Consider the following 12153-nt stretch of genomic DNA (forward strand, 5'->3'; position numbering starts at 1 on the left):
ACAAGGCAGGTTTGCACTACTGGGCTGACCCATCTGCACAGACATCTACAACAGGGCTGCCTCTGTTACAGGACACTGTGATGGCCCCTGAGGGGACAAGTGCAGGAAACCACCCCTTCATGAGCTTCTGCACTTTGCTGGGAAGTTTATTGGCTTTATGGGCTGGAAGGAAGTAAACATACCAAGTACTAGCTAATAGGGAATGAATGCAAACACCTCCAGCCTCCAAGTAAGTCAGTACATTTGCATTGCTCAATGTTGGCCAGGCGTCCAACCCCCTTAGCCGTGTTCAGCCAGAGACAAGGAGACAAATTCACCCGTGGTGAATTTGTCTTAGACCTCACTTAGACCTAGTGAGGTCTAAGGTTTGTGCAGGGGAGCCTGCCAGCAGGAAGTTGTGAAGAAACACTGTGTGAAAACAACACAGCTGGAAAGCCCTGAGGTTTCCCTCATCATTCTGTCTGCCTTGGGACTGCTGAACAGCATCCATCAACAATTCTCCTTCCCTTCTACACTGCATCGCCATAAACCTGTCTCTAGTGGCTTCTGCAGTGTCTTTGGCATGGATTGCAGGGCATGGGCTGTTGTATCGGTGCTGGCTTCCTGAACATCCACACACATTCATTACAGAAGCACACATCTAAATTTAATGGGAGACTGAATAAAGCCTCAGGGGCTGAGCAGTTCAAATCAACAACTCAAAAACGTGAGGTTATTCCTGTCTTTTGTTCAGGTTTTGATGCGGATTTTAGGATTAGGATTAGGATTAGGACAGGAAGTGTTACTCTGAGATGATTCAACCATGTGCAATTTGGATATAATTTAATTTAAGCTTAATGCACCCATATACTGCAACTGGTATTAGTACAAACCCCTTTTGTGTAGCACCTTTAATAGATAAAACTCCTCAAATCCTCCATATCTGCTGCATGTGGATTGGGTGACCAGCCTAGAACATTTGGGCTGTGTAAGCCTTGGATGGAGCCAAATTTGCGTGTGACACTAGAAAGCAAGGCCAAGACATGACGAAACAGCACTGATTAATTGGGTCGGTAGAGCCTGCAGAAGTACGGGGAGCAAGAACAGACTGCAGACCCAGGCAGAACTGAGTACCAGTAAATTACAAGCCAAGGTTCAGTGCAAGGTAGATGGAAAAGTTGTATCACGGAAGAAAGAGCAGTCTCTGGTTGAATATTTTGAAAGGATCTAAGGAAATTTAGCTGGTCAAAGGATGAGATCTCCTCATGAAGAAAGCAATTAAATCAAGACAAACGATCATTGGATTTGACCACAGTGAGGAGTCAGCACTATCATCAGTTTTCCAGTCTATGAAAAGCATAAAAGATCATTTAAGGACCATCAGGGGATGTGATCATGGTTTTAGATCTGATGCCAAAGTATGGCAAACAGGTGTGTGACTGTCGGCCCACAGAGCAGTGATCTATAGCTGGAGCATCTTGTAAAAAAATACCTGAGTGTTGTTTTGTTTGTTTTGACATTTATACGCTTAGTTCCTCTGCTCTGGCGTGTGTGTGAGATCCTATTTCTGAGGTTAGAGTGCTAACCTGATAGAAGGGTTCTGGATATTTCTCAAAGACCTCTATGCATCCAAGAGAATTTTGTGCGTGGATAAATCACAAAGAAGTTGGTTCCAACAAATGAGAGCAAGAAAAATGGACCACGGTGATGCTTTAATTCACAGCGCTCTTCTCAGTCATTAATTTCAGCTTGGACTGCTTCATCTGGCAAAGCCTTGCAGATGTAAAAGCGCTTGCAGGGTTCAGTGCAAATACTCGAGGCAGTGTTGGCCATAGACTGAAATTAAGTATTGTTTTAACAGTCTCGTGGAATTGTTTCATAAAAGCAGCTGTGTGCTTCTTGAGGATTGGCCTCATGAATCTAAAGTTTCATAAAATATGACAACTGTTCAATTGTGCAGACAGGAATAACTTTATAAGTTTATTTCTATTTTATTAAAATCAATGTATACAGCTTCAGAAAGCTATTGGTATTTGCTTTGTTAAACTGTTTCAAATATTAATAGCAGCTTCAAATTGTTGTCAGGCCCTAAGGCCCAGCAAGTAATATGCTTTGATGTGTTTGTCTTCTGGCAGCTGAAGAGAGAACTTGATTTGAAATGAAAGAATTAGTTTGCTTGGTATTTTCTTTCCAAATGTGATTTTTTCCCCCTCCTCTCTGTGGTTAAAATTACATTTTATTTGTACCGTTTTAGAATTTATCTCCCCCCAAAAAATGGAGACATCTTGCTTGCTTTGACCTGGTTCTGTGCCCTAGGTATCTTGCTGTGCAGTTTGGCACACGGAGGCCTCAGTGTTACGGATCTTCCTATCTGTAAGCGTGCAAGCAATCCCACTGAGGTCACTGTGTGCCGTTAAAGTCAGTGGGATTATTTGGTTTATGTCAGATTAAACTCATAGATGTTTGCAGGATTGCCATCAAAATAAGATTTTTTATCTTTTAGTGCAAAGGGAGCATTTACACTTCATGTATTTCAAAACATATCTCTAAGTATCTTCTTTTTTCAAACAAAACGCAGCAGTTATCAAGGCCTGATTCCCAGCTGGGGAAAACAAACAAACAAACAAAACCACCAAAAAACTGCAGAAACTGAAGCTGCTGCAATGATCTACAGGAACACTGAGTTTCCCTACATTTATGACACCGGTGTAATGCCCACATGTTCATTCATAGTGGCAACTAACCCAAGTGTCTGGCAGTGCACAAGCAGCTCTCGGCCCCAAAGCAACACTTTTATCCCTCATCTCCACAAACAGACTTTGAAATTCTGAAAACCCAGCAATAAAACCAGATCTTCTATCATAAGGCACTGCTAGCATGGAAGGACATTCGTTTTGATGCGGGTATCTTCATATAGGGTGCTGGACCAAGGCCCCGAGATACTCCAGGCCTTTCTGCTGCCAGCACCAGGCCTGTCCCATGAAGGCTCTGCAGCGGAGAGCATTATTTCTGTGTGAATGGATAAAACAGTTCATGCCTCCATGTTTTGCCTTAGAGTGGCTGCATTTTTGTAATCAGTAAAACTTTTCTCAGGTTCCTGAGGTGTTGCAATGTTTTTGGAGAGATTTCGAGCAGGCCCAGGGCCAGGAGCAGTAGCCGAGCCTCAAAGCACCGCTTGTAGGAGGGGAACTTCCAACCGTCTGGGGGAGGCTGCAGAGAGCACAGCCTGGTCAAACAATAAAACCAGGACTCAATTTCCATCTCTGTCACCTGCTAGCTGTGCTGGATCTTAAGCGGCTTTGTCTTATTTAGCCTGCAAACGCTACAAGGCAGTGTTCATCCCAGCATACCCGCACACTGCTGCGTCTCACAGGGGTCCGGCCTTGGTCGGTACTGGCCTCCCCAGCCTTTCGAAGAAAGGTATCTAGCACTGAGGTGCCATGACAGCTTTCATTCGCAACCAGAGCCTAAATTTGGATTACATAAGCAGAAAATGTGTATTTTACATTCTTTTCATAGCAGTGCTACAGACCAGTGGTCGGCTGGTGTGAGCCACAAAACATTGCTTTGAACACTGTGGGACACCAAATGGGCTAAATGGACTAAATGTTATTTAGACTGGCAACTGCTGCACAATTTGTGTTACATACAGCTAACTAACCTTGCCAAAAAAATACCTGCAATATCATCCCAACAGAGTGACTGTCAAGACCTAGGGGGCTGGGTTTGATAGAGAGACAAGTAGACGTGTCTGAAATAGGAATTGTCTCACCCAACTAGAGAAAGTGGAGAAGGAGATTTCTCCACCTTAGCTGAGTCATGCAGGCTTCCTTTCCAGACAGCAGACAAAAAAGTGTTTTGAGGGCAGGACAACACCTCTGCCCTGCTTGCAAGGCCTAGAGTAGCAAGCTTGTTCATTGGCATTGATGGTGCCAATGCCTGGCTGCCTTTGCTGAACCTGAACTTCAAGAGTCAATTACATGCTTAAAACTGTTCACACAAGAGACTGGCAATCCCACGAATCTTTTAGCATCTTTGCTCTGTCCCTAATTCCAAAATGTTCCATTCCTAATTAATTCTAATTCCAAAACATAGTTTAGATACGTGTTGATGTGTCACGTTTAATCAGGGTAATGTTTACAGACTGATAGCTCTTATTTAGATTGCTTTCATCTCTTTGTTTCATTGGCATTTTCCACTTCCTTACTACAGATTTTGTTTTTGGGGAAGAGGCCAATGTATATAATTTTTTTAAAAAAAGATCCCAAGTGCATTAGAAAGTGACATATGGTAGACACCATGGCTTAACGGGTTGAGGCAGTCCTGTGGGAGCCAAACTGCCTGGCACCGTGCTGCCAAGAAATGGAACATGACCTGGACAAGCTTTGGCCTTACACAATCAATAGTAAACAAGGCAGATGCAATCTGAAAACCTGTGCTGAAGAAACTAGGAAGTATGGCAGTTCATACACAATCATGGTGACTAGATATGAAAAAAACCCAGCATCATTCCGAGGTGAAGCCCCCTGGTTTCCATCAGGTTGACGCAGCCACACGCCACACCAGTGGCAGCTTGTGAGAAGCACTATCCACAACCACGTAAGGTTGGTTCTGGCACAATCTCAAAAGCAGTGAAGCTCTCTGCTTTTGGTACTGGGGCTAGCCTGTCTCAGACCAGGCTCTGGGACCTTGCCATAACCTTTCTTGATCTCCAAGGCTTTCTTTAACCTGGCTGAAACAACAGTGAAGATGTGTAAGAGAACTTTCCTCCCTGCTTACCAGTTAGCAAGCAGGTCTCACTTCTTCAGCCAAACCAGCCCCTTTGTTGTAGGAATCCAGCACAAAAAAATTACAGATCTCTCCAAGTCCAACTCCACAGTGGACACCAGCTGTTTGCGACAGCTGCACACAAATGAGAAGCAGCTATATACAAGGTCACGACCTGTATCATGATAGGTACTCCAGGTGAAGGGCTGAGGTACTATTAATGCCAGACTGGGAAGTCACTTTGCAATATGGATGGTCATTTATTTATTGTTTTATCATGACACATAAAATGCTATGGCTGCAATATCAAAATATGGTGTCTCTTATAAAATACCAGTATTATTAATGCGGTGGTAAGATACTGTTAGCATTTACAGAGAGGTGTATAATAATTCCATCGTCTTGCCTAATGGTTTGCTCTTGCGACAAAGCACTCTGGCAAGCAGACAATGGATGGAATGCAGAGGCCTATTTATTATCATGGTTTTTCATCCTTGATTACTGAATGGCCTATAACGATACCAGTAATCGGTGCTGCATCTAATCCTTTTGGATATGGTAGACAGGTCCTTTGCTTTTACAGTATGTGTCAGAAGAAAAAAAGAGAAGCATCTGAAAATAAAGAGACGGCATTTCCTTACAAAATGAGATGAAAAAATAAAACAATATAAATGGAACATTCAAGTGTTTTCTTTTTATATTTAAAGCTCTTATTTCAATATACTGTATTTAAACATTCTTAAATAATCACTCTGTACCTTTGATTTTCTGTTTCTTCTTTGGAAACAAATAGAGTAATCTCACTATAAATGTGTGCAAATAGAAAATATATAAATATATTTGAGGCCCATGTCATAAAAAGGTGGTCTCAGAATTGTCACTTTTACAACTGTCATATGGGGTCCCTTTCATTTTGTCCTGGAAGTTATTTGAGCTCTGTTCTTTTAAGCCTTTGAAGTCCTCATGCAAAGAAGAGCCAAGCACACACATAGTGTCCTGTGTTTCATTTTGTAAACTACTTGATGACACCTGTAAAACAGTTCCAAAACGACTGAACAGCGGAGTTGATGTGATCCACTTCAACAAACTGAAGTCTGTTTGATCGACTGCTGGGCTCCATGGGAAAGTTGCTCCCATGGACAGTGAATCCATCTCTGAAGTGCCATGAAATCCCATGGACGTATCCTGACTACTTGTTTCTGAGGAGAGTTTGTTCTCACTGTAAGAGAACTGCAGAGCACCCTGGGGAGAGGCTGCCACAATCCGATCTGTTGTATATTCTGCCTTTGTGTGCTCTTGGAAAAGTGACTCATCTTTCGGAGATGTTGGCAAAGGTGCGTTTTGGTTATAAGCCTTACAACAATCACTGGCATTTGCGACAAGGTTTGGTGAGAAACTGTTTGCAAAGGGTTGCGTCTGATGTATTGATTCCTTTTTGACATTCAACTTGGTCAGGAGCTGGGTGCGAATCTCTGGGGGAAGTTTACTCAACTGGCGTCCCAGCTGCAGCTGTGTTGGGAATAGTGTTCCCTGAAGCGTTCTGTACAGAAATCTGCAAGAAGAGAATGTGAACATGAAAAGAACTGAAATACGGGAAGTACCTGAGGTATTATTAAGAGAAAATATCAAATATCATAGGTCCATTCCTGTGGTCAGGAGCACAGAAAATGTTAGACAACCTGACTTCACGTAACAACCCATTTAAAAAAATTGAATTGGCTGGTAAGATGAAAAGAAAGAAAGGAAGAGGAAAAAGAAATCTTTCTTGTCCTCCCCATCATATGTATGACGTACTTTCACATACAAGAGAAGACACAATACCTGGGCAGCAATGCAACGACAGGTGATATAATGCAAGTGAAATAGAACATGGGGTCTCCCATCAGCCTTTCCATAGTCCAGTAGGGATTGGATGGAGGATGGCATACTGGGCAGGAAGCATTGTAAACCAGAGCCACAAAGAAAAATAAAAGGATGCTGAAGATGCAAGATGACCAGTGGAGAATAGTCTAGAACAACAACAACAAAACAAGAACAATGATTACTTATTTTCTGGGAACATGATTCTGAATTAATAGTTATTAATTTCTGGAGCCAAATCCACGCACAGTAAAGAATTTAGAGCTTTATATTTTCAAAATTTCTTATTATATACACAACACTACAAAGCAATTTGTAAGTCACTGTTTAAAATCTTTTTCATGTTCACTTACAGCACTTGATAAAAAAAGAGTCTGCTGAGGGAACAAAATGAACATCTTGTGTTTTTGAAGAATGGCATTAAGAAAAGAATTACAATATGCTAGTAAGTTTCTGTGTGGACTGTGGGTACCTTACCCAAGTTTTGGTTTCAATAGCCAAATGTAGTATAATGGTGAAAAGAGCTATTGTGGTGATGGGAGTTCCCCAGGAGAAAATATCCACCTCAGAATCATAGTAAGTCTGCAAAGAAAGAGACAGAATTTAGCCCGAGCTATGTTTCCAGTTCTCCTCAAAATGTTTAAAATAGAATATCTTAAACCAAACACTTACAAAATAAGGAATGAAGAAGCAAACCAGGCTTTGATACATAGCATCAATCATGTTCATCCAAAACATGTGTGGTTGATACTCCTGTGGCACCAAAAGAAATACAAAAAAGAAAATCAGAGCCTACGTTAAGATGCTGTTTGCTGGGTTAGGTATTTTCAGGGAAACATTCCAATGGACACTTTTAAGGGCTTGTGCAAATATCCTCAACACTTTGCCAATTAGTTAAGTACCTTTAGGGATGAAGTATGAGGAGTATATCTGCAAGTCACTCCATTCAGGGAGAGAAACTTCTTTTTTTTTGTTCCCTATCAGAAGGTGTAATCTGACTATGACACTCATAAAACACACTCAGATCAGCAAATGTTTATGAAGATGCCCAAATTTATGCACAATAGTTAGACCACTGATTTCAGGAGTTCTCTGAGGTGTAAGCACATGACTAAATGGGTTTTATATCATATGCACGTGGGCATAGAGTATGTATTTGCAAGAGAGAAAACAGAATATGCACCATTACTTAGAAAGGAAGATCTACAATGATTTTTGTGATAATTCATGCAGGAATTTATACTATGTTATACATACATATGTAAAAACGAATTAGATACATGTATCTGTGTGCATAAAATTGCTTGCTAAAAACAAAATTAACACTTAGAGTTAAGGCACTATACAATTGTAGTGGTGTGGATGATCATAAAAAAAGACCCGGGTGTAAGGTAAAATAGTTTGTAAATGGTAAAATATGTATGTATTTATTTTGGGATATAGGCCTCATCTCCAACCACTGAGCTCCTCATGGATCTTTTCCTCTTTGAATACTATCATTGCAGCCTAAAAATGAGAATTGAAAGATGCTTAGAAAGAATTATGGTGTTCTTGGGTCCACTGAAATAACGTGTGGTTAAGCACTGGAACAGGTTGCTCAGAGTGTCGAATTCCATTCTTGGAGATATTCATAACTGAACTAGGTAAAGCCCCGAGCAAGCTCACCTAGCATTGAAGTTAGGTTTGTGTTGAGCAGGGGGCTGGACAAGATGGCCTTCAGGAGTCCCTTCCAATCAAAATTATTCTGTAATTCTACAGGCATTGAATTGGTGATTTCTTTTTGAAAGACATCCTACCTCAAGCACGACTTTTGTCAAGTTTTTAAATGCCTTCTTAGAAACTATTCAGAGAAAGCACTGACCAGATTTCAAAAAAAACTTAGAATGGTCCTCGGTTTGCCTATGAGAAATAATTGCACTATGAACATGGGAGATTTCTCTCTTCAGTTTGCCAGCTGAAGACAGGCAGACACAAATTCTCAACAAGCTTAAGCTGTGACAAGGTTTTTATCACCTTAAAAATGGGCAAGAAAGGTAGGTAGCAACGTTACAGATCTTTAAAGTGCAATGCAGTGGAATAGAAGAAATACAAAAAATGGAAAACCAAAGCTGGGTGAAAAAGAGAGCTCTTGCATTATAGCACTAAAGATAACTTGCACTGAAAATTCTTCTTTCATCCTTGCATGACAATGCCTAGCAATGTCATTAGATGTGTAGTGTACCACGGGCAGGTGTACAGTGAGAGGCAAAACAATCACTGTCTCCCCTCAGACAGCACAATGCCAAGCACTTTTAAGAAGGGCTTTTTACCTTGGAAGCAGTGCCTGGGTATGGATAGTTTTACCATGCAGAAAGATTTTCCCAAAGCACACTGTAGCTGTTACCAGAAGTGGTTATGCTTCAATCCCTTCTGCAATTCCTTCTGTCTTCTTTGCACAATTTAAGCAGATGGGACAAGGTGTTTTCAACAAAAACTTTCAGAATCTGTCATCTGCTGATGACTACCACCCTCAGAGTCTATCAGCCTGTGTGCTTACTCCTAAAGCCATTTTTGTCTTCTGCCTAGTCGTAAAGGCCTGGGGCCTGAAGTTTTGAGTAGGTATGGCGAGGTAATTCTGTGAAAATCTGCATTAGTCTACAAGGTACCATCTACTTTAGTAGCTATTTTTGAGTCTAGACCAGGAAGTAGGTGTTCAGCTCAGGCTGACTTAAAGTATCCAGCTTCCCACCTGCTACGTATTTCAAAATATAGCTGGTCGTTTTTGTTGTTATTTCAAGTGTACTTTTGCCACGTAGATACTTTAACTAAGATGAGCAGTATCAAGACATAGTAATAGTGGCTTCTTGGACCTTTTTACTGGTCACCTGCCCTTTAGGAGCCAGGCTGGTTTCCAGATGAAATTGAAAGGATCTAGGAAAAAAAAATTACAGAAAGCAGAAGTTTTTACCTCCATATTCTGGCCGCTTTTATAAAGCTGAGGTACAGCTATTAACATTTCAGCTGGCACATCCTTATCCAGCACACCAGTAATCAGTTGTGGAAGGGAAGAGAAAAATAAATTAAAGAAGATGAGATACCACTGGTCAACCATCGATGAGCCAGAGAAACCACAGTAGAACTGGTACCAGAAGAGAAGGGCCACGAACATCTGAAAGAGAACCAACAGTGCTGTAAATATGATAGGAGAAACAGGATCATCATCTCATTGTGTGCTGATACCATTCTGCTTCCAGTGCTGCAAGGATTCATCCGTGAACTCTAAATGAATGAATTTTGCAATGAAAGCTAGTCCTGTTCCTCATGCACATACCACTTAGCTAAGCCACAGTTTGGCAAACCTTGAAGTCTTTCTGCTTCGGGAACCTCAGACCATATGAGTCAGTGCTGGCTTCACACAAAATTAACTTTCTGTTCAAGTGAAACTCTGAGACAGAATTTAGTTAAACATAGAAAGCTCTCCCAACCATTGTTGACCTCTAGGTAAGTGAGTACTGATCCCATAGCACTTACATTACTGTTGTAATAATAAACATTTCCATAATAATACCTCCTACTGGTTTGAGATGTTTTGGGAGGATCAGCTAGTCTTCAAAAGGTAAATGCAGCATTTTTCCAAGACCGACATGGAGCAAGACCATCCAGAAGCAAGGAATGTGAAACAATAGGGTCTAATACAGTTGTCTTAACTATTCTGATCTTTGTGCTTTGAAATTCAGAAAATGAGCAGCTTTCTGAGCTATGATGGAGTAACTGCATCAGTCAACAAGGGAAGACTGACCCTTGTCATCTATCTGGACTTCTTTAAGGCCTCTGACATGGTCCCACGTGACATCCTGATCTCTAAATTGGAGAGAGATGGAATTGAAGGGTGGACTATTCAGTTGGTAAGGACTTGAATGATGGCTGCAGACAGAGGTTTCCAGTCAGTGGCTTTATGTCCAGGTGGAGGCCCGTGATGGGTGGTGTCCCTCAGAAGTCTCTTTGGGACTGGTGCTGTTTAATATCTTTATCAATGACACAGACAGTGCGATGTCACCAATGGAGTGCATCCTCAGCAAGTCTGCAGACAACTCCAAGCTGAGTGGTGCATCTGATACAACAGAAGGAAGGGAAGCCATCTAAAAGGACCTGGACAAGCTTGAGAAGTGGGCCCACATGAACCTAATGAACTCATTTCTTCCACAATCTTTGCCTCATGAGAGGTTTTCAGGGCTCAGGAAAGGTGCTGATCTCACCTGTGAGGGGGAGACTTGAGGCCTGGAAAAAGATGAGCAGCTTACTTGGGAAGGAAATAAACTCTCAGGTTTGGTCCTCCTAAAACTTCAGTTTTAATTAGTCTTTGTAAAGTGATTAACACTACGTAGAAGGCAACCAGAAAAACCTTGGCAACTGTCCCTCAGGGGTTTTCCTCATTTTAACCACGAAGAAGGGAAATGACATGACCTCTCCTTTAACTTCCTCTTCTTTTAGTATTTTGTTCTCAAAAAAGTTCAACCATCTGGAATATGTTAACCCTTCATCATCTTCAGGTCTACAGAGGAAAATGTGTATCTGTGCTATCTGAACCATAAAATTTGGGTGAAACTCAAACATGGGACAAAAACAGCTATGGACTGCTTAGCCGGTGAAAACTGTTGTAAAGAGAATAGCTTGTACAGGGAAATTGCCACAGAATAAAAGGCTTAGTTGTGCTGTACATAAATGCATATATATATGTATATATATAGAGATAGATGTACAGTATGTGTATGTTCAGGTGATATTTTCATACTACATTGAAGTAGCTTGTATATTGGTAGCAACATACCTCACAGTCTGTGAGCCCATATTATAGACTAGACTATTAAAAGTTAAACGATTGCATTTTCTTAAGGATCACTTCTAAAAGTGCTGCATATATTTCAGGAAAAATACCTTCCTTTGCCCAAAACAAGACTGAGTTACCAGAGCTTGCTGTTTTCTGAACAGTTGGCTGGAAGATAGCAATTTCATTTCACAATTGAACAGACTTTGAAATTCATTTCCTTTCCACACCCAAAGGACAATAAAACTTCCCGAGTCTTCACAAAATGGAATTGCAATAAATACATGGATTTAGATACCTTTCTCTTGCTCATTTTAAATAAACAAAATCCTGCTATTCATGGACCAAAGATATTTTCCTCTCTAGAGCCTTGCTAAAATTAACCTGTCTTGGAAGCAGTTTGGCTTTGACAAAAACGGGTAGTTTGATGGAAATATAGTCAGCTGAAAATTTTCATACCATCTCTAATATGGGTTTTAGCAGTGCTGTCAAAGAAAGCTGTACAAATAACATTTAAATAACCAGGCTTAAATCAAATTTTTTTTTTTTTGCCTGTGAAATTTTATTTTGGATTAAACAAGAGTTTAATTTGATCTCAAACATAGCATGTCCTCATTTGTGTGCATTACACCACTGAGAAGCAGTCAAAACAAATTAAACTTAATGAAATTTTTGATATAAAGATTATATTAGATGTTAGGTAAAAAAGGTTTTGTTTGTTTGTTTGTTTGTTTGTTTGTTTT

General features: G+C 40.7%; 1 protein-coding gene across 3 annotated transcripts in view; it reads right to left on the reverse strand.

The window, feature by feature from the left end:
- Positions 1-1946: 1946 nt before the first annotated feature.
- ATP10A (ATPase phospholipid transporting 10A (putative)) overlaps positions 1947-12153 on the reverse strand; it is a 114170-nt gene continuing 103963 nt past the window's right edge. For all 3 annotated transcript variants that reach the window (XM_068681176.1, XM_068681181.1, XM_068681191.1), the window contains 5 exons: positions 9554-9754; positions 7279-7359; positions 7084-7188; positions 6568-6755; positions 1947-6298 (listed from right to left, as the gene is read on the reverse strand). In XM_068681176.1, the coding sequence (XP_068537277.1) occupies positions 5599-6298; positions 6568-6755; positions 7084-7188; positions 7279-7359; positions 9554-9754 (1275 nt within the window). In that variant the 3' untranslated portion in view covers positions 1947-5598. The remainder of the gene's footprint in view (positions 6299-6567; positions 6756-7083; positions 7189-7278; positions 7360-9553; positions 9755-12153) is intronic.

Source organism: Anas acuta, chromosome 1 (genome assembly GCF_963932015.1).
Source record: "Anas acuta chromosome 1, bAnaAcu1.1, whole genome shotgun sequence".
Classification (NCBI taxonomy): domain Eukaryota; kingdom Metazoa; phylum Chordata; class Aves; order Anseriformes; family Anatidae; genus Anas; species Anas acuta.